This window comes from Mauremys reevesii, linkage group 2 (assembly GCF_016161935.1).
Source record: "Mauremys reevesii isolate NIE-2019 linkage group 2, ASM1616193v1, whole genome shotgun sequence".
Lineage (NCBI taxonomy): Eukaryota > Metazoa > Chordata > Testudines > Geoemydidae > Mauremys > Mauremys reevesii.
Window position 1 is genome coordinate 27,755,033 of NC_052624.1, and position 26,670 is coordinate 27,781,702.

General features: G+C 43.6%; 1 protein-coding gene across 11 annotated transcripts in view; it reads left to right on the forward strand.

The window, feature by feature from the left end:
• Positions 1–1,349: 1,349 nt before the first annotated feature.
• Positions 1,350–26,670, forward strand: part of PARD3 (par-3 family cell polarity regulator) — a 627,608-nt gene continuing 602,287 nt past the window's right edge. For 7 of the 11 annotated variants that reach the window (XM_039524326.1, XM_039524333.1, XM_039524334.1 and 4 more), the window contains exon 1: positions 1,351–1,687. In XM_039524326.1, coding sequence (XP_039380260.1) covers positions 1,568–1,687 — 120 coding nt within the window. In that variant the 5' untranslated portion in view covers positions 1,351–1,567. Of the gene's footprint in view, positions 1,688–2,683; positions 2,703–26,670 lie in introns of those variants that run through there. The other 4 variants (XM_039524331.1, XM_039524332.1, XM_039524330.1 and 1 more) reach the window with 3 other exon arrangements.

The following is a 26,670-nucleotide window of genomic DNA, read 5'->3' on the forward strand; positions in this document are numbered from 1 at the left end:
CTGGAACATGCAAAATATTAGTCTAGAAACTGATTTCACAGAGGGTGGCTGGAGGAAGGCAACGTGAGGAAGTAGGCACACCATGACTCCACACCTACAGCCCACCTTTGTGTCATGGCCCTGCTCCCCACCTGGAATGACAGTGCCCCCCCACTCCTTTCCAAGAGGCAGGGTCACTCAGGAACAGCAGCATAGGCCCCTTCCCTCAGAAGGACCAGAGTCCATCTGCTTAGTGGCCTACTGCAGTTGTCTCCTCCTGCTATACCTGGAGTCCTCTGCTGGGAGTTGTTAGCCACACGGAACAGTTAACACCCATAGCGATGCATGGGCAAGTCGGTTACACTCATGTCCTGTGTTCCAAGCTTTACTTTGCAGGGACCAGGGCTGGGAGCTTGTTTAGAATGAAGGCTGGGATTCTGCTACTCTCCCTCTTTGTGCCTCTGCCCTCTTTGTGCCTCTGCCCAGGTGCCTCCAGGAGCCAGGGCCCTGGGCAGAGGCGAGTGTGGTGCAGCTTGCACCTACTTGGACAAAACAGGCCCTTGACATGTTGGGAAAAGCACCAATTTCAAGATGCTAAAAACAGCAAAAGTGAGGGTGTGAAGAGAGGCACCTGGAGGCAGTGGGGAGGTTTAAAACCTGCCCCCGCCAGGTGGAGTGGTGGGGGATGTCAAAGTGGGTCCCCTTGCAGCTCAGCTGGGCCCCCTCTAGGGTGACCAGATAGCAAGTGTGAAAAATCAGGACAGGGATGGGGGGTGGTGGTGATAGGCAACTATATAAGACAAAGCCTTGAATAGCAGGACTGTCCCTAAAAAATCGGGACATCTGGTCACCCTCTCTCTCTCTCCTCCTCTCCCCCATGGCTTGCACCTTGACTTGGCAGGGATGCAACACTCCCCTTCCCGCGGGAGGCAGGGAGGGCTGGGGCTGAAAAGCGCTGTAGGGCGGGCTAGGCACGAATCACCAGCGCTGGGGCTGAGCAGGGCTTCCCACTGCGGCAAGGACACGGCTATGGGGTCGCCTCCTTCCCTCAGAGCCCTTAAGCGAGCCCCGCGTAAACAGCGCCCCTTCCCCGGCTCTCCCCTCCCCCGGGCTCGCCCCCATGACCCTCCCCTTCCCCCGGGCATGTGTCAGGAGGCGCAGCCCCACACCCTGCCCCCCTTCTGCCGCCGGTGGGGGAGGGCCGGGCCCGGAGGCCGAGCGAGCGAGCGGCAATGCCCTGCGCGGCCATAGCGGGGAGACAGCGCGGCCCGTCCCCCGCCGCATGCCCGTGAGCCGCCGCCTCGCTGCGCGCAGGAGGAGGCGCGGAACAGGTGGCCAGAGGCAGCAGCGAGCGCTGGCACCGCCCCGGCGGCGGCCGAGCATGTGAGTGGGGCCTCCGCAGCGCCGGCCCGGGACTCGGCCGGTCCGCAGCAGCAGCAGCAGCTGTCGCCGCTGTCGCCCACCCTGGGGCCGGGCTCCTGCCCGGTGCTGGCGGCTGGCCGGGGGTGCAGAGCCAGGCGCGCCCGGAGCGGGGGCCGAGCGCGGGCGGGCGGGCGGCGTGTGCGGGGCCGCAGCCGGCCGGGGCAGGATGAAAGTCACGGTGTGCTTCGGGCGGACCCGGGTGGTCGTGCCCTGCGGGGACGGCAACATGAAAGTTTTCAGCCTCATCCAGCAAGCGGTGACCAGGTACAAGAAGGCGATCGCCAAGGTGAGGGTGCGCGCCCGGGGCAGCGAGCGGGGGAAGGAGCAGCCGGAGCAGGGAGAGGGCGCCTGGGATCAATATGGCGCTTCCTGGAAAGGGGGAGGGAGGGGATAAAGGGGGGAAAGTGCAGGCTGCTTGGCTCGGGAGAGACGTGGGCACGGGGCCGGAGGGGCCTGGCCTCCGCAGCCCCCCTACCCGGGGAGGGGAGGGCAGGGCAGGGCGTTCGTGCCTGTCCCACCTGGCTGAGAGCTCAAGGGACGGAAGAAGCGCGGGGAGTTTGGGCCAGAACTGCTCCTGCGTGCAGCGGTCTAGTTTTCCTGACAGTAAAGTTTAAAACGCTGCTGGGCTGCCCGGCCCGGCCCGGCCCGGCCCTGGGGGCAGGGAGCGTGTGTCTGTGTGAAAGGAGCTGCTAACTGAACATGGCTCCTTTGTACCCATCTGTGGGAGCTGAGATTTATCCGGTAGCGAGATACAGTCGCAAAGACTTGAGTGTTTTGGGGCCTGAACTCTTTGTTTGTTACTATTTTGTAACGAGCAAGTGAGTCTCTTGTAGGTGTATTTTTGAAAAGGGGGAGGGGGAGTCCCTTTCGCTCTGTCTTTTTCTTCTTGTTGGTTGCATACACCCTAAGTGCACCGGGTCCATACAAACTGGGGTATTGGCTGTCACTTCAAGGGTCACATCTTGTTAGTTTAATTGTCCTGGAGAAGGCTGTGTACCGCATGCTTTAGGTTTTGTTACATTTGTTCAAAGCCTGGTGTTTGAAACAGAACAAAATTAAAATCCCCAAAGCAAGTCTCCTTTAAAATGATTTCTCTTTCCTGAGCAGTAGTTACTGCAAAGAGTTCAAATCCAGCCCCAGGCTTCCCAGCTGCTCCAGGCCCAGGAGGGAAAGAGCAGTGAAATGTTCGGAGTTCACAAAACAACAGGCATCTAATGTTTATATCTGAAAAAGTAATATGTCCCTTGCGCTACCAGAGAATGGAAAGGTGCTGGAAAGAGGATCGGCTGCAGAATAAAAAAGTTAGGAATGGGTTAAAGAGTGTTTTGTTGGATTATTTGCTAGGATGATCGCTAATGTGAAGCAGCACATTCTTCGCGGCAAGTCGATGCCCTCTCGTCTGTGTCAGAAATGCTCGTGTCAACACAGAGAATCGTTTACTTTTCCAGTTATTGCGAAAAAAAGTTGACAGTGTAGGGAGCTTCTGTGCTGGAAATATATCCATTGCCTTTATGCTTGGAAATTTAATTGACTTCTTACTTTTTGGTGATGTTAATAATTACAACTTGTCTAGAACAGTTTCCATATGGAGTTGGGTATATCATTAAATGTACACTCATTTACAAACAATTGTATCTGCCCTTCTGTATACACTTGGAATATTTTACTTTTTTGTTGCAAAACAGTTTTCATTTCTGATCAACTTAATTCCCAGACCAATCTGATAAAGACCAGTTGTTTAATGACATTTTGGCTGGTGCTTCCCCTCCTCCCCCAACTTTGCTCAAGTAGTTGAATTATTTTTTGCTTTTCTGAATTATTTTTTTCTGTGCGGGAGTTGATTGCAGAGTTTCAGTTTAGAAATTTTTACTTCAAGATATTCTGAAATTGCACCAAGCTGTAGTTTAAAGTCTGTTGGCATTAGCATTGGTGGGCTTGAAATGATGTGCATGGATTTTTTTCCAAAGAGAACCCTGGGCTAGTATAGGGAAAGGGGCAACCAAAGTTTCCATTTTTTGTTTCCTTTTTCCTGAAGATTTTTGTTTTGGGACAATCACTATTGGTGAGTGTATGTTTAATATGCCTCTGAAGTGTAATGTCACAGAGCATCGACTAGTGAAATAGTAAAAAGTTTAACTGAAAGATGTCAAGATGCTAAATACCAACTGTAGTTCTTTATACAGCTTCATTAATGTGCGTGGTATTTCATATGCAAATAGAAGACAATGTCCCAAAGCACTCTTAAAGTTAAGACACAACCCTGTAAACCCTGACTCATGAGCATAATGCTACTTATTTAAATGGGACTATGGCAGTAAATATTAGCAGGATTGGTCCCTAATTTTTACAATATTAATGTTACATTAATACCGTTATAGTAAATTTATGGTTCCCAAACTGTGGTCTGTGAATGAATATCTGGCTAGTCATATTGTACTGGATCATGTTCTTGTTTCCAGCTGTTAAATTGCATTAAAGACAGCTACAAATACATTCCTAATATTATATTTCCGAGTGAGCAAATTGCAGTATGTAACACAGGGAAGTTATGTGAGGGTGTGAGTGGGAAGGATGGTTGCTTGTATGTTTGCAAATGGAGAGGAGGGGCCAATAACAAAAGCTCTGTGTTATGTGGCCACATTATGAAAAAAAAATAAGAATCTATGAAATGTGATATGTTGACAGATCAACTATTTAAAGATAATTTGCAAGGTTACAACTTTGCTCGCTCCTAGCCTTCATAGCTCTTGATCTTGGGTTTTAGAAAGGACTTGTTGGCTTTTTATTTTATTTTGTGTATTTTGCATGGGGTAAGCTTTGTTGCAGGTGTGTGGGGTTGGAATGGTGTTAATTACAAAGTGATGGCTTCTATTATGTGGAAATTCTGTTGTGAAAACACTCATCTACCCCAACTGAGACCACAGGCCTTTCTTTTAGGGGTTTCTACTGTTAGTTTGAAAGTGAGGTTTGATATTGTATGCATTGCACATTTTCCATTGAGACACTTGAATAATAGAGTGATGAGTCCATGAGTACCTCTGTAAATAAATATAGATAGATTTTACCAAATGTTTCCCAAGTAACAGTGCGGATGTTCATGAGAGAGTAATATGGAAATAGTTAGGGATGGTAATGTCAGATTTTTTTGGTCACTGCCACACCCTTCTACTGTAAATTAGATGGTCTTTTTGTACTGGAGTTCAACGTTGTACCGCTCTTCGCTTTTAAAAAAGAAAAGGAGGTAAGGAATATAATCAGTTATATATTTGAGGGAACAAGTGTGGATTTTATTTATTTATTTTTTGGTATCATGTTGACATCATCTGAAGTTTTTCTGACTTTTCCAAAACATACTACTCTAACATCAGTTATGGCCTCATGCAGGAAAGCAGAAATCTGATAGAAGTTTATGTAATGTTTTAACACTTACATGAAACTACAGGTCCCCATCCTGCAAAAATGTATGCACCTGCTTAATTTTACAAATTGTGCGTAGTCCCAGTGACTTCGGCAGAGCTTCTTGCAGGGTGTAAAGCACATGAGTAAGCCTTTGCAGGATCAAAACCACACTGAACTTAGCTCTCTCTTCCCACAGTTTTCAGTTTGTGACTAGCAGCTGAGGATCTAAACTAGGAGTGGTTTTGATATGCCTACACAACACTAGCCCTCTACATGCATACTGTACAAATCAGGAAATGCCAATGGAGTTATTCTGGCACTAAAGACCCTATTTGGAATTATGTGTGTAAATGTGTTAATAAAAGATTGTGTGTGTAACTTAATCTTTTACCTTTATTTTAATTTTATTTTTCTCACTTGGAATTATTTGAATTGAATTGAGGTGGTGGGAGTGGAAACAACACCTGTTTAAAAATAGGAAATAAATTAGGGTCAGAAAAGAAACTCTTACTATTTTAAAAGAAATTAAAAAGCATATGAATAACATATTTCAGTTTCTTTGGTTATTGCCTTTTATCATTCTGTAGTTGCATTTGATAATTAAGAATGAGTACATCAGTCCCTTTTATATTTTAATTGTGAATATTTCCCATTATAGATGTAAAATCTCTCTTTATTTAAATATGGGTTAACTTGTTAGTGTGATGGACTGCATCCCCATGCCAACGTGACAGAAAGTCTAAACATTTTCTTGAAAGCTTTATTACAAGTACTCTTTCTTTTTAAACATGCCAATAAAGGCTGTGTAGTTGAAATATGAATATTCTGCTTTTTCTCAACAACTTTAAAACAACCAAGCGGAACAAACAAAAACAACAAAACCCACTCAACAAACCCAGCTCTCAATATGATGCAATCTTGTATTGTAAGCAGGGCTTGCAATCCATTTGCCCAGGATAAGAAGAAATCTTTCTTTGGAGAATGCAATTAAGTTCTGCAGAATCTAAGGCCCGGTCTCCATTGGGATTTTAGTCACTCGTATTGCAACATCAGTGTAATTTGACTGGTGTAGATCCCTAATGAAGAAATACTCACTGGTATGAACCACTATGACTTGCACCAATGCATTTTACCTTGGCCAGTAGGCAATGGGTAAATTTTCCAAAACCTACTTAGGGGGAGAACTGAAATTTTTGTGCAGTTCTGCTCACAATATTATATGAATGACTTTGAGATTGAAAAGTTACAGAAGGTGGCAATCAGAATGTTGTAGGGGGACTTTGAGGGTATGAATTGTGAAAAAAAGAACAAGAAGACTTGGACTATATAACTGAATAATAAGGAGCTGAGAGGTAGAGTATATTGGGGGTGTATGTGTGGTTTTCAAAAGAAATGCATGGATTGAGGCCAATAAACTATTTGGCATAGCAACTAGATTAAAATATACATTATGGACTGCTACTGATAAGGGCACAAGCAACTGAACAATTCAAATTGAATAACTTCACCAAAAGATTGGCTTTAATACCCAAGATTTTGAAATTTGTCAGAGAGGTTAGTTATATGTTTGTAAGAAGCTGGGACATGTATTCTAAAAAGGAACAGATTATCTGTCTGATATCTTTAGTCTACAGTGGCTTTGGTATGAGGTCCCTTTTTGGTTCTCATTTTTAAATTTCTACCTTGATTTTTGTTGCTGTAAGTGTCTGGAAAATATAAAGAATGTAAAGTTTACAATAAAAAGGCGATAATGCCCAATTACTCTGGTGGTGAAAATGATGGAAGCAATTGTATGTGTTGATTATTTTCTTAACGTTTGATGTGTGTGTGACTGGACATGTAAATATGCAGAGTAAATGAGAAGTTGAATATATTTCATTGAGAGTCTTGATAGAGACAAAGCCACGTCAGAGGCCAGTAGACAACGAGTGGTTGGCACACTTCAAAGAGAGAGAGAATCAAATGGGTGAATTGTAGCCTCCAATGAAAGTACAATTATCCACCAAAAGTACAGAAAACTCCCAGGCAGGGAAAAGTGATTCATAGGTAGATTACATGCTCAAAATGGCTCCTTTGACCTTAATCTGAGCTCCTGCAGAACACAGGCCAAAGAATCTCACCTCGTAATCTTCTGCTTGAGATAGTAGCAAGAAGACCTCCAATCCCCCTATTGGTACCTTAAAGATTTTAAGAGTAACTTTCAGAGATTGTGGCTTGAGTCTGTGAGTGAAAATGAGGCAGCAGATGTGCTTCCAATGGTTCCTTAGATGTATTTCCCTCACTGTTCCCCCAGAAAATAAAATAAAATAAAAACTGCGGGGGGGGGGGAATTAGATGTCTGACAGTTAGTGATGTAATATAACAATATAACGTCTGGAACAAAGCTTAGTTATCAGTTTTAAATTCACACTAGGACAGTAGTGACAGAAAGTAGTTGCTGACAGTTATTTGATCACCTCTGTAGGGTGCATTGGTCGTCTTGCACCGTAAATGCTAATAGATATTGGAGTACACACTACAATTGGCATTGTTGTTGGTTGTCTAAGCAAAAAGGTCAAGCATCAAATGGGTATGGGGTCTCAGCTGCTTGCGAGCTGGGCCACCCAAAGTTGAAAGTTACAACTTTGTGCTTAGGACTAAAGTGCATTGGCAGGAAGTGTGGGAAAGTTTGTACTCCTAGTGAATGTGCTGCACTTTTTTCTGTCATGTGCTCATCAGTGCTAGCAATGTTGCACATGTAAAACAAAGTACCAGAAACCATGCATTCACTTCAAAATATGTATGTTTGTTTAAAAGCTGATCCCTCAAAGGTAGTCTGTTATGATACAGTGATACTGACTTTAAAAAAATACCTGATTTCCATCACTTTTTTGATACTTGGAACAAACAATTTCTCACCTGCCCACCTCTACCCCCAAAATAATTACTGAAAAACTCAGTCCTAGTGATATAAACCAGCCTGTGGTTTCTAGGGTCCTGCTGCTGCATTGTGTAGTGCGGCAGTGTGTACCTTTCAGAAGCGGTGTGCCGAGTTTTCATTTATTCACTGTAATTTAAGGTTTTGCATGCCAGTAATACATTTTAACATTTTTAGAAGGTCTTTTTCTATAAATCTATAATATATAACTAAACTATTGTTGTATATAAAGTAAATAAGGTTTTAAAAATGTTTAAGAAGCTTCATTTAAAATTAAATTAAAATGCAGAGCCCCCCAGAACGGTGGCCAGGACGCGGGCAGTGTGAGTGCCACTGAAAATCAGCTCACATGCTGCCTTTGGCACATGTGCCATAGGTTTGCTTACCCCTGGTGTAGTGAATGGATGGACTGCTGTGTCAGCATGGAACTCTATTGACTTGAGCGGGGCGCTGCTACACTTTGCATAATTGGGATTTAGGTTTATAAGGGCCAGATTAGCTGGGACACTACAGTCACTTCTTATCCTGTAGTGTTCTATGGTGTCTCGGTCAGAGCATGGAGGAGTAAAAGTGACATGACAGATGCTCAGTTGCATCAATGAAAAATCTGATTTTATTAGGCATCATTTAATTCAATGTTTGCACAAATCTTGAACCTCCTTTAAAGCTAAATAAATCTACCCTAAACTATCCTCAGAATAGGAAAAGAACTTGCTACTCATTTCAGTTGATAACCTGAGACTGAAATGTTTCTGTCCAGTATTTGACTTTTGATGTGCAGTGCTTGAAAAATTTGACTGGGTATCTCCATTGCTGCTCATGGTTGTCTAAGAATGATTCTTGACCACTTTACTGATGTTGGGTTCTGAATAGAAGCAATGAAACTGATCTGACTGTTAATTTTGCTCTATTGCTTGGCAAAAGCTGTGAACAGCAGCAATGGGGTTGGAGTTTTCTGCAGTCTCAGGAAGGAAACACTGTGTTGGTTCATATTAAGTTAATGTTTGGAAGTTCATCACCATAAAGGCTAGGAAAATAGTATTCTAAGTGTACAGTTTGCAGATATAGATGGACCCTTGACTGTCCTTTTCATAATTAATATAGATGACCGACTATTGTTAGTAAGAAAAATCCATGAAAATTAGGATGTTTCTCTCATGTATAGTACCTACCCATCTTTTTATCAATCTGCTACATTATACTGTCCATCTTAAGGAATATATTTATGTGGTATGTGTGGAGTTTTTATTTAACTTAATATTATGGAGCTTCTTAATATATAAGTATTCTTTTATATTGGAAATAATATATTGGAGTGTGTGGGGAAAATGCTTTGAGAGTTACATCGGTGTGTAATATGTAGATTCTGAGTAGAATTTATATAACAGTATTTCATAGCTTTTTAAACAGTGCTGGGGAGGTGGGGGCTGTGAAAGAGCTTGGCATGTTAAGGGGAACAGTCACTATATCTACTTTGGAGGATCAATTTAAAGATAGTACTTGGGGTGTAGGGAGTTGCCTGGCTTTCTTGTTCTAGGTTAGTGTTTCTCAACCTTTTTGTGCTGGTGACTCCCTTTGGACTTAAGAAACATTGTGATCCCTGGAAAAATTGCCCCCTCACCCTCCACAAGCTTGTGGCTTTGGTATGAAACATGTAAATTAGCTTGACAAGGGCCTCTGTGCTGTGGGGCCCCAGGCAATTGCCCTGCTTCCTACCTTCTAATGCTGGCCTTGTTTGTGACCCCCCCCCCCATCCAAGCCTGTCTCAGGGCCCCCAGATTGAGAAACACTGTTCTAGGTGATAGACTTCAACCAGTGGGAAACCATTTGAATCCCATAGTTCTCTACATTTTAACCTTTCTAATAATGGTTGCAGATGTTTATGCAGTTTTTTTAAAAAAAGCCATTGGAGGTAACATGTTCTTGTTTGTGCTATAGACTATGACATCTCTTTGCATGTTAGTACACTTAAACTGACTTTAAGCAAAACAAGCTGGATTAAGAGGGAAAAGAAAAGATGAAGATGATGTACACAATATGGTTCATGTTGCCTTAACATTTCTTTTTGTTTAGGCCAATGAGCAGCTGCTTCAAAAGAAAACATTCCCCCCCCCCCGAAAACAACTTTTTTCTTGTACATTTTATTCAATTAATATTTACAACAGTACTGACCTAATACACTGAAAATAAAATGGAATTTTCTTAATATAAACCTAGAGCATTGCATAGCTGTTCTTGCTCAGAAATATTTTGCAAGCAGTAACAAAAGCAAAAGGGGTGGGGAAAAGGTAGTATAAGGAAGTTCTGAAAGGTATTTTGGGGCATCTGCTCTTTTTTTTTTTTTATGACCTCTCCCAGTTGTAACAAAGAAAATGTTGGTTGAGTCACTGTAATGGCTGAGCAAGTCTGGTGCTGGAAGACAAATACAAAATTAAAGTGCCTCAGTGCTGAATTACATTATTCAGCAGATCTCTGAGAAGGGGCATTTAACTTAAAAGGGATGGGAAGCAGTGCTGTGCTTCAGCCTTGTAATGTTTGTCACTAACAAACTAGTAAAAGGGAAATGAGTCAAAGTCCAAAGCTATCTAGAAATGGACAAATTTCAAACTAACAGGGAACATCCAGTTTCTTCCACGGATCAAAATATTTTAGCAGTTGCAGATTTTTCTACTGTAGCCCTAGTTGTTTTCTAAAATTGTTTCCAGATGTTACTGCTAGATCAAAGAAGATTTGTATAATCATGTTGTGGCACTATATACTGTATGTTAACAGGCATTGGTTACATAAAAGGTTATTTTCCACTTCAGTTTCTTCTTTGTATTTTTTTTAACATTGGTAACATTGAGCACATAAAGAAAAGAGAAACCAACGCCTAGAAGCTGTTGACTTTTAAATACCTATGAGCTTTTCTCAGGTGAGTAGATCTGTTGAAAAAGTGAACAGTATTTGGTCCCTTCTCCACATATCTTGTAAAATGTAGACTGCTTGGCCTTTGAAGTTCATGTACTATAACTGCTAACAAGAGAGCGGTGTTCGAAGTTTTAGGTTAGGGAATGTCAGTACAGAAAATATAAATTGCATTCTGACGTTACTAACAGCATGACCTGTGTCCGTAGGGACTTTACTGGATCCTTCTATCAGCAATACAAAAACTCCTGATCCCTGATGCTAAGGGGTATTCATTCCCATTGATGGGAATAATGACCTGCAGCACCTTGCATGACTGGGCCCTAAAATGCAAGTGAAAGCAGTTACTGATAGCTCATTTCAGCTTGAGGGCAATACAGTTTTAGAACTGTAGTTCATTGATTGTGGGCCCAGTCCAGATGTTGCTGGGAGGTGAAGGTGCCCAGAACCTTGTAGGATTAGAGCCTGGGTAGTTGTTGCTTTATTATGGCCATCTTCTGAAAAGCCGTCCCCCCATGTGTGCTCTTTTGTGCTAGTGCAGTTTACTTGTCTAGCCTATCAATTCATTGTCTCTCTGGCTCTGCAGGACTTTCATGCTTGCTGGGGGAGGGAAGTACTGGAAGGAGAATGACTGTGGGAAGTAGGGAGAGGAAAACTGGGAGAAAGGGCTGCATTCAGGAAGAGATGCGGTTCTACAAGAGAGGAAGAAAACAAATGGGATATCCCTGGAGGCTGGCAAAAAGACAGGGACTGAGGTAATGAGAACATGAATAGGGTCCTCCCCCAATGAGTATTCCCTTTCAAAGAAGGCAGATGGAGGGAAGCAAAGAAGATGTTTATATGGAAGCAAGACAAGATAAAGGACTTAAATCAGTAAACAAACATACAAAGTGAAAGAACTAAAGTCCTAAGTCTTGAAGGAGGAAAGAACAAAACTGGTAAGGAGGGGAGAGTGTGTGAAATGCAATCTCCAGAATTCAATACTAAGAGACATGGGGAGTGGGAGGTATTTGTCATAGAACAGTGATGAGAAGATTGGAATTAATAACAGAAGAAACTTATTGCAAAACAATTTAAAAAAAAAGATAAAATATTATTGGGGCAAAGGGAGGTTTGGATAAAATGTTACTAAAGAAATGAGTCACTACATTACATGTGCACACACTTTCCACAGGCTTTCTCAAACAGCCTGTTGGTGATGCTCAGAGATTCAGGTTCCATTACATAGGGAGTTGGAGGCTAATGCTTCCCTCTTCATTTGTTTTTTTTGGGGGGGTGGGGGAAAATCTTTCTGGGTATAAATATCTTTAATTAGTTTCAATCTTTATAATTTTCTTCCTCACAGTAATTCAAAAATATTTTTGAACCACTTTCTGCTTTGATTAATCAGTAAGAAGATTCTCAGTCTCTAGCTATGGAAATATGTCCAGCATAGTTGTCAGGATTTCACATTTTTGAAGAAAATTAGTCAGAGTTGCTAAGCTAAAAAGTTGTTCCACTTTACTCCACTTTTTTGTATCTGCTACAAAGTTCCTTGATTACTACTTCATTTTCCCCCAAAACAGATACTGAGGAACTTATGTCTTCTCTGTTAAAGATCAGTGGCAATATCCTACTTAAGAGAAGTCTGCAATAAAAAAACAGTGTGTACATGTAACGGAGGTGAGATAGAGGAATAACTTATTTCGAGTCTTCAGAGTTTATTCTGAATGGAGAGGGGCAAGGATTTAATTAATTATGAAACAGTACTTTAAAAAATGAGCACTTTTCCTGAGTGATAAGAAGTTTAAAAGCAGCAAAGAGTCCTGTGGCACCTTATAGACTAACAGACGTATTGGCGCATGAGCTTTCATGGGTGAATACCCACTTCGTCAGATGCAAGTTTAAAAAAATCCATGTGACGGTTTGAACACTATGGATAGATTGCTATCAGTTTATTTCATCATAATTTGATGTACCAGCTGTTTTAGCTTCATCTATAAAATAGCTAACTGGAATAACAAGATCTGAACTCATTTGGATTCAAGAATCTGTTGCATAGAACAGTGTTGGCATTTTTTAAATCTACTTTTTTGTGTGTGCATGTGCTGTCAGTTTCTCCTCTGTTGCCTCCCTGTGAAGACTGCTTGCCTGCAGCTGAAAGCATTGGGAAAGCAGCCAGTTACCAAATACTGACAGAGGTGGAATTTCAACAGCGTAGTGGTGGTGGCCCAGCCTTTCCTAGTGAATGAGCATTTAACCTCTATAAAGCATGCAGTCTCTGCAGGCTAAAGGCATAAGAATTTTACCTTGCTCTTGAATTTGGATCTCCCTGTTGGTAGCAGAGAGGTGCTAGAAAACTACTGTTCAGCTCAAAGTATGAGGCTAATGTTGAAAGATGAAAATACTGTGCAGTTATGATCCATAATTGATCACAGAAAAGCCCATTGAAGTGTAAAGTGCAGTTAAGGTCAGCAAATTGGCATCTTGTTAGTTCTCTGTGCGAAAAACCCTACTTTCCATTAGGTTTTTAGAAGGCTCCAGGCATGGTGGAGCAGGTGTGATTCTTCTGGTTGGAGGCAGGATTTTAGGAGTCTGTGCAAAGAATCCTTCCCCTGCAAGCCAGAGAACTCAACTCTGTGGATACCTCAGCACAAAGATGCACAGGCAACTTTTGCTGGGGCTAGTGGATTCACTGTCCATGTCCCATCCCTGCTCCAGACTGCTTCTCTATGGCATTTGCAGGAAGGATCACTTGGATATACTGTCACTTAAGCTGTGTGAGGGTAAAAGATTTGGGCCTGTTTTTTCCCTGAATCACATTATTTACTTTTCTGATAAAGATGATGTTTTTGCTCATGTTGGCATTGGAGGGCCAATGCAGCGGAGGAGCAAAGAGCTCAAATGTCTTCTGCCTTGTGTATAATCACAAAATTGTTAGCTAAAATGAGCATCAGAATTTCTTCCACTAATGATAATATGAGAACAGAACACTTAAACTCATCCTTGGATTTCAAATTTCAGCACTAGAGGCTAGAAAAATTTCTTTGATTTTCAAGCTCAACAAATTTGAGAAGTTAGTTCAGCAAGAGAGGGGAAAATGTTGAACTACACTCAATGCCATTTTCAGAACCTCTCTTCAGATTGATAACCACACTTTAATTCACAGGAATAGTTTTTTCATGTTTAACTTTAAAACAAAACATATTCTATAGCACAAATTGATGGATATTGTCTATTATAATTTTGTAATAGTTGACCACTCAAGGGAATGTAGTTTGAATTCCGATTTTAAATTAAGAAACTGATGGAAAAATGTGTAAAATATCAAGTGAAAAACAAAGGGCTCAATCTTACTCTTAACTCTGCAGCTGTTTGTTGCTCTATCTAACCTAGGCTTCAGGTTACCATACAGCCAGCTAATGTGATTTTTAAAGGTGTTAAGCCATGTGTACACAGTTTGAAATACCCTTGAACATCCAATGTTAAGACACCGGGGGTGGGGTGGGAGGAGGAATCTTTTTCAACATCTAGATGAAAAAGGCCACAGATAGTGTAGTGAATTAGCTAATAGGATTGAAAAAAGGTACTTTTTTTTCATCTAGACAGCATCTGCATTGCAAAATTTCCTACCCTACATGCACAAACAAAATAGTGCATTTCGTTGAGTTACCCATGGCATGTTTCAGGTTTCTGGCATTGAAATAGTTTCTGTCCATTAAGAACATAATGGTTTGCTAAACCAAAGCCAGCTAGTAATATGTTTTTAAAATGGAATTTGTGCTCAGTGTTTTACAAAACATTTGCCTACTCCATTGCGATGTTTCTGTGAAGTAAATACTTAATGAACTTTTCATAGTTGAGCTTTATCACACAGCAGTCATGGCCAGCTGGAGCCCTACAAACTAAGCCCTTAGACCAGGGGTGGGCCCTGCAGATGTTTTAATCTGACCCTCAAGCTCGCTCCGGGGAACGGGGTCCGGGGCTTGCCCTGCTCTGGCCCTCCAGCCGGGGAGTGGGCTTGGAAGCTTGCTCTGCTCCACGCGGCTCCTGGAAGCAGCAGCATGTCCCTCCTCTGGCTCCTATGTGTAGGGGCAGCCAGGGGGCTCCGCTGCCCCTGCCCCAAAGACTGCCCCCACAGCTCCTATTGGCTGGAACCGCAGCCAATGGGAGCTGCAGGGGTGGCGCCTGTGGATGAGGCAGCACACAGAGATGCCTGGCCCCGCCTCCGCTTAGGAGCTGAATGGGGAACATGCTGCTGCTTCTGGGAGCTGCTTGAGGTAAGCATTGTCCAGAGCCTGCCCCCCTCCCGCGCCCCAACTCCTGCCCCAGCCCTGATATCCCTCCTGCCCTTGAACTCTTTGGTGCCAGCTCAGAGCACCCTCCTGCATCCCCAACCCCTTGTCCCCATCCCCATCCCACGGTCTCACCCTCTCCCGCACCCTAACCCCCAATTTTGTGAGCATTTATGGCCTGCCATACAATTTCCATACCCAGATGTGGCCTGAGGGCCAAAAAGTTTGACCACCCCTGCCTTAGACTGAGGCTAAAATAGGTAAACTTTGTATTGTATCATTCGTTAAGTACATAAACTGTCTTTACCAAATGAAGCTTTTGGATCTGATTCTGTCGTCTGAGGAAGTAAGAGTGGTTGAGGCAGTCCCCTTTGCCAGAATGGACCCCTATTTTGAGTGAAAGAGAAATAGTTGAAACATGGAAAGTAAGCGTACAAGCAAAATTAATCTGTGGTCAGTTTAATAGGATGTTAAATTGACCACAGATTAATTTTGCTTGTAAGCTTACTGTTGAAAATGAACTCATTAATTTGAATTTACTGATGTATTTATTTGAACTTTTGGAGAAGTCTAAACAAATAGAGGGAACTTACAAGTATTTTTCTGAACATGCTATATTTCAGCCTGATATAAAAAGTCAGTTATCTTAGTTATTATAGTGCACTTAGTTTGTGGTCCATGGTTGATTAAAATGAGAGTTATGTGCAATCAGGTTATTGATGGCCCCACAACCCAGATCATTTATTTTCTCCCCTAGGGCATCACTTACTGAGGATCATGCAGGGGTGAAGTAAAAGAACCCTGTGGAAACCCCCTCTATGAGAATGCCCTCAGGGTGGATGGGTAATTGGACATGCATGGACATTAGTCCTCTGTCTCAAGTATATTGTAAACATTTATTAAGCCAATTATTGTATTTGACTAAAATTTGCTGCAGAAAGTGCTCTTTCTGGTTGGTTGTTCTAAATCACTGCCCTTCAATAATTCGGTGCCTGCATGCCCTTGATAAAATGGGGCAAGATAAAATGGGAAGGACTATTCAGTTTGTAGTTTAATGAAAATTTATTAAAATAATGTATTTACTGAGGTTGCAAATAATTGGAGGCCATCTTGTAAAATGTACAACCTGTTTTCTAGGTGTTTTTAATTGAGTATAATATGTATTGTATAGCTGATAGACTAGATTGAAGTAGCATATGAAGAAGCTGTTACTATATAGAGAGGCATGGCCCAAAATTTTCAGAAGTGACTGCTGATTTTGTGTGCCCCAATTTTTGTCACCTTAAAGCAGATTGATTTTGTTTTTCTTTGGAGGAAGGCGGGTGCTTAGGATATTGTGAAAATATGCTCTTTATAGGTGCCGCAAGATGGGCTAACTTACTAGTCACTTTTGAAACTTTTAGGCTGTGGCACTTGCCATTGCAATTACAGAAGACATTAAAGGTATCACTCCAGTCTCTCCTACAATTGTATAGTGATGATAGTTGCTGCATTTTATTAAAAATAATAATAAAAAAACCCCTATGGAAATCTCGTCTGGAGAAAATAGCAGATATTGTGCATATTTTTCCACTAGTTGCTTTCTAAAAAGTTAATATCTTGGATTTTTTGTTACTTTATCAATCCAAGCCCCTAGTTTCATTTCAGTGAAAGCCACTTTTTAATTAATCTGTGTAATTAATACTGCAGTTAAGTTGGAGAATATAAATTGCAGCAGAGTTTTCAAATCACACGCCTTTCAGTAAGTGGCCTGTTTCAGCCCACCCATCACCTGAGTGATTGATCAGAAGGTTCTCTTTAACGTACTGTTTGAAAGGGCACACGTCACAATTGTAATGGTCTTGATGCAGTAAGTGAGAGACTCCATTCTTTGTAACCACAAATGATGCCTCTGGCCTCTCCAGCAAAGAGAAACAGCCCCTGCTTTGCAGCTTCTTGCTCTTAGGGCTGTGGGTGGTCCAATAAAGTCTGTATCAAAGTCACATTGACAAATAATGATTTCAGATTGACTCAGAAATTGGCTTCTGAGTTTTCTGATTGAAGTGAATGTTTCTTCCCTTAATGTTTGACTTTAAAATGTGACTATATTCTGAAACGACTGTCAACTGGGATTGTGGAGATCCATGTTTATTGTGTCAATTATTTCCATATTTAAACAATGTACAGGTTAAAAGATATGGGGAGGGTGAAATTCAGCCCCAGGGACTTTAAAAGACATCAGGAGTGTGTGTGTGTATTCATAGAATCATAGATTATTAGGGTTGGAAGGGACCTCAGGAGATCATCTAGTCCAACCCTCTGCTTAAAGCAGGATCAATCCCTAAATTGCCCCCTGAAGGATTGAACTAACAACCCTGGGTTTAGCAGGCCAATGCTCAAACCACTGAGCTATCCCTCCTAAGAGCCAGTACTACAAACACAACCTGGGATCTGAAAGGCAAGCTATGTTGTTTCTGTCTTTGCATCATCACAAATAATAAAGGTTCTGCAGAACAAATTATTCCCTCATTATATTTGCTGCCAGACTGTCTTCACTGGAATCGTGCAGAGCTATCAGAGGGCAGAATTTAGCCCTGTAATTAAGAGTTTAGTTAGCATCAACAGATGTTGAGCTAGCAACAGTAGAGGCTTTCCCCATAACTGTTGGCTTGGAAGTGCTAATAGAAGTAGAAAGTAGTAAGAAAAGTTGTTGTTTTAATAGCTTTTTTTTTTTAGTAGAACCTTTAACAGAATAAATAATTATGTTCAGTGTAGCAGTGTATATGAATGGGAAAAATGGCATTTCATTGCTCCTCAGGCCCATTCTGTGACAATTATGAGAATTTAGCTGATAAATTCACACTTCAAATCTTGAAGACTGGGAGCAGGTTGTAGTAAAATGCAAAATACAGGCTTTTCCCTCATGGGTTCTCCTAATGTGCCTCTCTCTGTAGGGCAGATGTTTATAGACTTTTGCAAGATGTTGTGTGTCCTTAGCCAGTTCCTTTAATAGTGGGTGTTTGAATAGTATGTGCTCCACAGTTGAAGGAAATATAAAAGCTGTATTGATCTTCAAGCATTGGATAATGTGATGTATAAAACTACCCTTTGTTACACAGGAAATATGTGATCTGTTTATGACATATCTACATTATAATAATTATTGTTATTCTGGAATAATTATTCTGGTTATAGTTATTTTAGAATAACCATCCCTGCCCAGTGGACAGTTATTCTGGAACAGCTATTTTAGTGAATGTCCAGATTTCCACAAGCTCTGAGTATTGGCATACAGCTCCTTACATGCTAATGAATGGGGAAATTACATGCTGCAATTAGCATTTAACAAAAAAGTTACAATGTCTTTCAGTTTTCTGAAGCATCAGATGAATCCCATGGTCAAAAGGTAGGAAATATTTAGTTAGCCCTCTTTCGCCAATCCTATGACTTGAAAGGGGGGAATGCCTTTCTCATTGTCCAATTTTGTTCAAAGGCATGTTCAAGTATAAAATGAATGAAATAGGATCTTCATACTCCCCACTCCTCCTCCTGACTGACCACAAACCAACTGAAAAATTAATTTAGCTCAGCCAAGTGATGCTTCCATATGTGCCTGACTGAGGGGCGGGGGGAAGCTTAACTGAAAATAACATCAGGCATTTCTGTAACGTTGTCCATGTGAGGACCTCCAGGTGTATGAATGCAAGGGCTGTTAAATTTAGTGAGTGAACACATGAGTCAAACGCATCTAAAGCCTGCCCTGTAGCTTTGTAGAATCCTAGGTGGGAGAAAATTACTCTGCACTGCTGGCTGCCTGTGGGTACATCTGCATTGCAACTGGTAGGTGTAACTCCCAGCTCAGGGGAGATTTACATGCGCTAGTTCTCATGAAGTTAGCATGCTAAAAAAGCAGTGTGGCCGTGGTGGCACTGGTAGTGGTTTGGGCTAGCTGATTGAGTACAACCCCCCCTAGATCCTAGGTACGTACTCGGGTGGTTAGTGGAAGCTGTCATCCAAGTCACTACAGTCATACCGGTATTTTTAGCATGCTAGCCTGAGTGTGTGTCTACCTGAGCTGGGACTCACACGTTGCATGTGTAGTGTAGCTGTACCATGAGTATTTATTGGGTGGGGCAGAGCTCAGTCTCCATTCAGTTATGTGGTACTTTGAGTGAGGGGCCTGAGATTCTGCCTTTTCCCTCTTTCAGCACAGCAGCTGCTCAGGAAGGTGTGGTGGTCCAGTGTGTTTCTTGGGGAGGTCTTTAGTAGGGGAAGACACTCGTAAAGTTCCTACGCCCTCTGGCCAGGGTTGGGGCTGATGGGCTGTAAGCTCTCTGCCTCCCTGCTAAAGTATTCCTGAACAGTTCTGTGGGAACAAGCAGCAATGCTAGAGGGAGCTGCTCTGGATGAAACCACAGTGAGGAGTCAGGCCTGGTCTACACTACGCGTTTATACCGAATTTAGCAGCGTTAAACCGATTTTACGCTGCACCCGTCCACACAACGAAGCCCTTTATATCGATATAAAGGGCTCTTAAAACCGATTTCTGTACTCCTCCCCGACGAGGGTAGTAGCGCTGAAATCAGTATTGCCATATCAGATTAGGGTTAGTGTGGCCGCAATTCGACAGTATTGGCCTCTGGGAGCTATCCCACAGTGCACCATTGTGACCGCTCTGGAAAGCCATCTGGACTCGGATGCACTGGCCAGGTAGACAGGAAAAGCCCCGCAAACTTTTGAATTTCATTTCCTGTTTGGCCAGCGTGGAGAGCTCACCAGCACAGGTAACAATGCAGTTTCCTGAGAATCGAAAAAGAGCTCCAGCATGGACCGCACGGGAGGTACTGGATCTGATCGCTGTATGGGGAGAGGATTCCGTGCTAAGAGAACTCCGTTCCAAAAGACTAAATGAAAAAACATTTGAAAAAATTTCCAAGGCCATGATGCAGAGAGGCCACACCAGGGATTCAGTACAGTGCCGTGTGAAATTTAAGGAGTTCAGACAAGCCTACCAGAAAACCAAAGAAGCAAACGGAAAGTCTGGGGCAGGGCCGAAAACATGCCGCTTCTATGCTGAGCTGCATGCAATTCTAGGGGGGTCTGCCACCACTACCCCACCCTTGTCCATGGATTCCAAGGTGGGGGTGGTAATCGCAGCCATGGCTGAGGATTCTGCGGAGGAGGAAGAGGAGGACGAGCTTGTAGAGAGCGCACACCACTCCGTTCTCCCCAATAGCCAGGAGCCTTTTCTGACCCTGATGGAATTACCCTTCTAGCCCTCCCAAGCAACTGTCCCAGACAATGAAGCCATGGAAGGGACCTCTGGTGAGTGTACCTTGTAAATATAAGACACGGTTTAAAAGCAAGCATTTTTTAATGATTAATTTGCCCAGAGGACTTGGGATGCATTTGCGGCCAGTACAGTTACTGGAAAAGTCTGTTAACCTGTCTGGGGATGGAGTGGAAATCCTTCAGGGACATCTCCATGAAGCTCTCCTGGAGGTACTCCAAAAGCCTTTGCAGAAGGTTTCTGGGCAGCGCTGCTTTATTCCGTCCTCCATGGTAGGACACTTGACCACGCCATGCATGTAGCAAGTAATCTGGTATCATTGCATGACAAAGCCTGGCAGCGTATGGTCCCAGTGTTTGCTGGAATTCAAGCAACATCCGTTCTTTATCTCGCTGTGTTATCCTCAGGAGAGTGATATTGTTCATGGTAACCTGGTTGAAATTCAGGAATTTAAGTAAGGGGACAGAGATAGCCATTCCTACTGGGCTGTTTGCCTGTGGCTTAAAAGAAATCCTTCCCTGCAGGTAGCCAAGCGGGGGGAAGGGAGGTGGCGATTGGCGCTGAGCTTTTCTGCGTTTGGCTAGCAGTGATCTTCCATGATACCAGCCACGGGGTGGTTTCTGCTACTGCACGTTAACAGGAAAGAAGCAGCACTCAACGGGCTTTGCTTGCTATTTGGGAAAGGAGGGCGCTGGATAGATGAAGGCTGCAGAAGACGAAAGACAATGGCTTACCATGGCCGTATGCAAGCCGAATTCTGCTGCCCGGACCTGCATCTGTGATCTGTAACACCAAAGCTGCAGGCACTCAATATTAAGATGCAAAATGCGACCTTGTAGTGAAAACACGTGCTATGTAAGGTGAATAGTGTTGTTCACCGTGAAAGAGTATGACCATTGTTCTCTAAAATATATCTTTTTAAATACTTCTCTACCGTTTTTCCCTCCCTCATGCAGCTGCAAATTTTTCAAGCCTTCCTACTCTGTCCAGAAGGCTATTTCAGATAAGGCGGTGGAAAAAAAAGATGCGAGAAGAAATGTTTTTGGAAATCATGGAAGTGACCCGCAGTGAAAGAGCTCACCTGAATGAGTGGAAGGATGTGGTAGCAAAATACAGGAAAGATGCCAGTGACTGTGAGGACAGGAGGGACTAACGTAAGGACAGGAGAGATGCTTGAGATGAGAGGTGGCGGCAGGAAGATCAGCGGTGGCGGGATGCAACTCTGGGGCTGCTGCGTGATCAAACTGACATGCTCTGGCGTATGGTGGAGCTTCAGGAATGGCAGCAGGATCACAGAGTGCCGCTGCAGCCCCTGTATAACCACCCTCCCCCCTCACCATGTTCCTTAGCCTCCTCACCTGCCAGACGAGTAAGAACTCGTGGGGGTAGGCTCTGTGCACCCGCCCACTCCACCCCAGTGGACAGCCCAACCAAAAGGCTCTCATTATTATGAAATTTTTTTTAGTGGCCTTTTCCTTCCCTACTATTCTCCTCCCAAACCCCACCTGGGCTACCTTGTCAGTTCTCTCCCTCTTTTTATAATTAAGTAATAAAGAATACATGATTTTTAAATGAGAGTGACTTTATTTCCTTAGAAAGCAAGCTGTGATCGAAGGGGGTGGGTGGGTGGCATACAGGGAATGAGTCAATCAAGGGGGCGGGTTTCATCAAGGAGAAACAAACACAACAGTCACACTGTACCCTGGCTAGTGATGAAACTGGTTTTCAAAGCTTCTCTAATGCTCACCGCTTCCTGGTGTGCTCTTCTAATTGCCCTGGTGTCTGGCAGTGCGTAATCAGTGGCCAGGTGATTTGCCTCAACCTCCCACCCCGCCATAAAGGTCTCCCCCTTACTCTCACAGAGACTGTGGAGCACACAGCAAGCAGCAATAACAATGGGGACATTGGTTTGGCTGAGGTCTGAGCGAGTCAGTAATGTGCGCCAGCGCGCCTTTAAACGGCCAAATGCACATTCTACCACCATTCTGCACTTGCTCAGCCTGTAGTTGAACAGCTCCTGACTACTGTCCAGGCTGCCTGTGTATGGTTTCATGAGCCATGGCATCAAGGGGTAGGCTGGGTCCCCCAGGATAACTACAGGCATTTCAACATCCCCAACTGTTATTTTCTGGTCAGGGAAGTAATTCCTTTGCTGCAGCCGTTTAAACAGAGTAGTGTTCCTGAAGACGCGAGTGTCATGAACCCTTCCCGGCCATCCCACGTGGATGTTGGTGAAACGTCCCTTGTGATCCACCAGTGCTTGCAGCACCATGGAAAAGTACCCCTTGCGGTTTATGTAGTGGGTGCCCTGGTGCTCCGGTGCCAAGATAGGGATATGGGTTCCATCCATCGCCCCACCACAGTTAGGGAATCCCATTGCAGCAAAGCCATCCACTGTGACCTGCACATTTCCCAGAGTCACAACCTTTCGTAGCAGCAGCTTAGTGATTGCTTTGGCTACTTGCATCACAGCAGCCCCCACAGTAGATTTGCCCACTCCAAATTGATTCCGACTGACCGGTAGCTGTCTGGCGTTGCAAGCTTCCAGAGGGCTATTGCCACTCGCTTCTGAACTGTGAGGGCTGCTCTCATCTTGGTATTCTGGCGCTTCAGGGCAGGGGAAAGCAAGTCACAAAGTTCCATGAAAGTGCCCTTACGCATGCGAAAGTTTCGCAGCCACTGGGAATCGTCCCACACCCGCAACACTATGCGGTCCCACCAGTCTGCTTGTTTCCTGGGCCCAAAATCGGCATTCAATGGCTAGAACCTGCCCCATTACCAGCAGGATCTCCAAAGCGCAGGGGCCCGCAGTTTGAGAGAATTCTGTGTCCATGTCCTCATCACTCTCGTCGCCGCGCTGCCGTAGCCGCCTCCTCCTCGCCTGGCTTTGCAGGTCCTGGTTCAGCATTGACTGCACAAGAGTGAGCGAGGTGTTTAAAACGTCCATGATTGCTGTCTTGAGCTCAGCAGGGTCCATGCTTGCCGTGGAATGACGTCTGCACAGTTCACCCAGGAAAAAAGGCACAAAATGGTTGGCTGCTGCTGCTTTCATGGAGGGAGGGGTGAGGCTGTACCCAGAAGCACCAGCGGCAATGTTTTTTGCCCCTTCAGGCACTGGGATCTCAACCCAGCATTCCAATGGGCGGGGGAGACTGCGGGAACTATGGGATAGCTACGGGATAGCTACCCACAGTGCAACGCTCAGGAAATCAACGCTAGCCTTGGTACATGGACGCACACTGCCGAATTAATGTGCTTAGTGTGGCCGTGTGCACTCAACTTTATACAATCTGTTTTAAAAAAACGGTTTCTGTAAAATCAGAATAATCCCGTAGTGTAGACATACCCTCAGAGTGTGTAAATGCCAGCAGCTATGCCTCCTAACTAGAGAGAGAATATAAGTGGGTAGGTGGAAGAGGACATGGATGAGAATGGAGGGTGGATGTCAGGGTTAAATCAAGGTTTCCTGCTTGCTGATTTCAATATATTTCAGTAATCTATTGTATATGCACTCTTTAGTTATTTTCCAAAAGAGAGTTTGACTCTCATTAGTTGACAACTATTAAAACATGTTGATTTGTAACTAAGGCCATGCCTACTCTACGGGCACTACAGCACCACAGCTGCAGGTCCGTAGTTATGCTGGCTTAACTCAGAGTATAGCAATGGAAGGGTTTTTTCTGTTGCTGTAGGAATACCACTTCCCAGAGTCATAGTAACTATTCTTCCATTGACCTACCTGCGTTTATACTGGGGGGTTAGGCTGGCATTGCTACAGAGCTCAGGGGTATGGATTTTCACACCCTTGAACATTATATCTCTGTATCTAAATTTTAAGCGTAGACCTGACCTAAATGTAGCCTTTACGCAAAATTTGATGCTTCTTTTTGCTGACTGGGAGGATATACTCATTCAGATTCTTAACTTATACTCTATCTATACACATTTATTTAAGTTACATAATGGCTTAATTTTTACATTTTTGTTATGTTAGAAAATGGTGAAAGATGCATTTATTTTTTAGTTGGGATTATTTTGTGTCAATCTCTATTGGGTAGAAATTCAAATTGAATTAAAAATGCCCCAAACCAGCATTTATTTTTTTTATTAAATGAAACTACCTTAAAAGTGCTGGATATGAAAGAAAAAGTTTTTATTAAAAAATGTTTTGCATTTAAAACTGACTGCTGTGCAGATGTTTGGGTTTGGGCTGCAGCCCAGGCTCTAGGACCCTGTAAGGTGAAAGGGTCCCAGACTTGGGCTGCAGCCTGAGCCCGAATGTCTCTACACCACATTTAAACCAACAGTCCCTTAGCCTGGGCTCCACCAGCCCGAGTGAGCTGTCATGGGTCAGCTACAGTGTCTAATTGCAGTGTATTGTGTAGGCATACCCTCAGAGGTAAGAGATTCGCTCGAGACTACATGAGAAGTTCATGGTCAAGTTGGAAATTAAAGGCAGACCTACTCACTCCCTATTCTATGACTGATTAGGTCACATGACTATCTTTCCCCTCTGGTAAAGATGTGGGAAAACTGCTGTATTTTCTGCTGATGCTCATAGGTGCTGGAACTAGGGATGCTGGGGTGCTACCCACCCTCTGGCTTGAAGTACTAATAAAAACCCAAATACATGGTTTCAGCAGACCCGCTATAAAAAATTGTTCCAGCGTCACCACTGATGCTGTTTTGCAGTCCATATGAAAAAACTCTTATGCCACATTCAGCCAGTCCATTAGAGGACAATGTCTTGCAGTAGCATCAGCAAATCAAAGATGAAATTAGTTTCCCTCTTGTAGAAATTTGGACTCTTGTTTGTGTTTTGTTAAATTTGTCTTAATACTCTCTACCTTTGTTATAATTCCTTTAACAGTTCTAAATTTACTAATATTACTGTAGAGATTTTATGTAGTGTGCAATAGCTGGCAAGAAGAATACTGAATCCAGAATTGTATACCTGCTTACATGTTTCTAAATCAGAATTAAGGCAAAACATTTCAGCTTGGTTTTAATGTGCTGTAGCTGTCTCATGCCAGATGTTAGTAAATAGTATGCAAATCACAAGCTGTCAGATTGCCTGGTTGTAACTATTCTGAAGCCAGTGGAGTTACACCCATGATAAATTTGGCCCAAAGTGTCAGATGTTGCCCTGACTTATTTCTAAATGTTTGTCTACTCAGTCACTTATAGAGGAATTAAAGGCTTGATTTTGGTGTGAAAGTGCTGGAATTTTGCTTTTAGTACAGATGGTGTTCCAATTATGGCAGCTTTCAGATGAAAACCAAAAGTGTTTATTAAAGGCCCTAACATTCAGTTGATATTAGTAAGATGGTGAGGTCAAGAGATGATACATAGTAGAGTAAAATACTTAGGTCTGTGTAAGTTTAAAATTATGGGGCTCATAGTTTGAGGTTTGTCTCTGCTTGAAGGTGACACTGCCAGTGGTGCTGCTATAACCAAGAATAATTCTCAACTGCCTCTACTTGTGGCATGGAAGAAAACTAGAAATTTTTGCATAAATACAAACTTGGATGACTAGAACTTCAAAGTGGCCTACCAGGACACCTCTCACAAGGAGAAGGGGGTGTGCTGAGGATTGTTATGGTGGCCGCAGGGAAAGAGGGAGTTGTGGCAATCTGTGGGGAGAGAGTGGTACCCAGGTGCGGCTCTAGGAATTTCGCCGCCCCAAGCACGGCGGCGCACCGCGGGGGGCGCGCTGGTGGTTGCTGGTCCCGCGGCTCCGGTGGACCTCCCGCAGACATGCCTGCAGAGGGTCCGCTGGTCCCGCGGCTCTGGTGGAGCATCCGTAGGCATGCCTGCGGGAGGTCCACCAGAGCCGCGGGACCAGCGGACCCTCCGCAGGCACGTCTGCGGGAGGTCCACTGGAGCCGCCTGCCACCCTCCTGGCGCGCTGGGGTCTGGAGCTGGCCCTGGTGGTACCCACTCCTCAGCCAAGCAATTCCCCTTCGTCTCCTTTCCATGCATGGAGCGGGGTGTGGAGGTGGGAGGGAAGGTGTAGGTTTGAGGGCTTACACAGGAGAAGGCCTCTCTGGGAGCTTGTGTGTGTGTGGGGAGAGAGAGTAATGTGTTAGCATGTGGCAGATTTAGTGGGGATTATCTAATCAAATATATCACTTTGGTCTCTGGTCCTTGAGCGGGGTGTGTGCATAATATATATAACACTCTGGATAAATATACACACACACACACACATATATTCTGGCAGCTGAGCCAGTTTAATTAAGAATATCATGCAGTATGTTCTTAATTACACTGGTTCAGCTGCTGCTGGCCTTCTGGGTGGCCAACATCTATTTGGGTTTCAACAATTTTGTGTTAATTAAAAAAACCCAAAACAACACCACCAGAACAAAACAAAAAGCCCCAAACACAAAACGCCACACTCAAAAACCCATGAAGGAAAAATGGGCAGTTCATAGGTTATAATTTCACTTTACAAAGGCTCCTTAAAACACAAACATTTGAGTCTGGAAGGTGGTACCTAT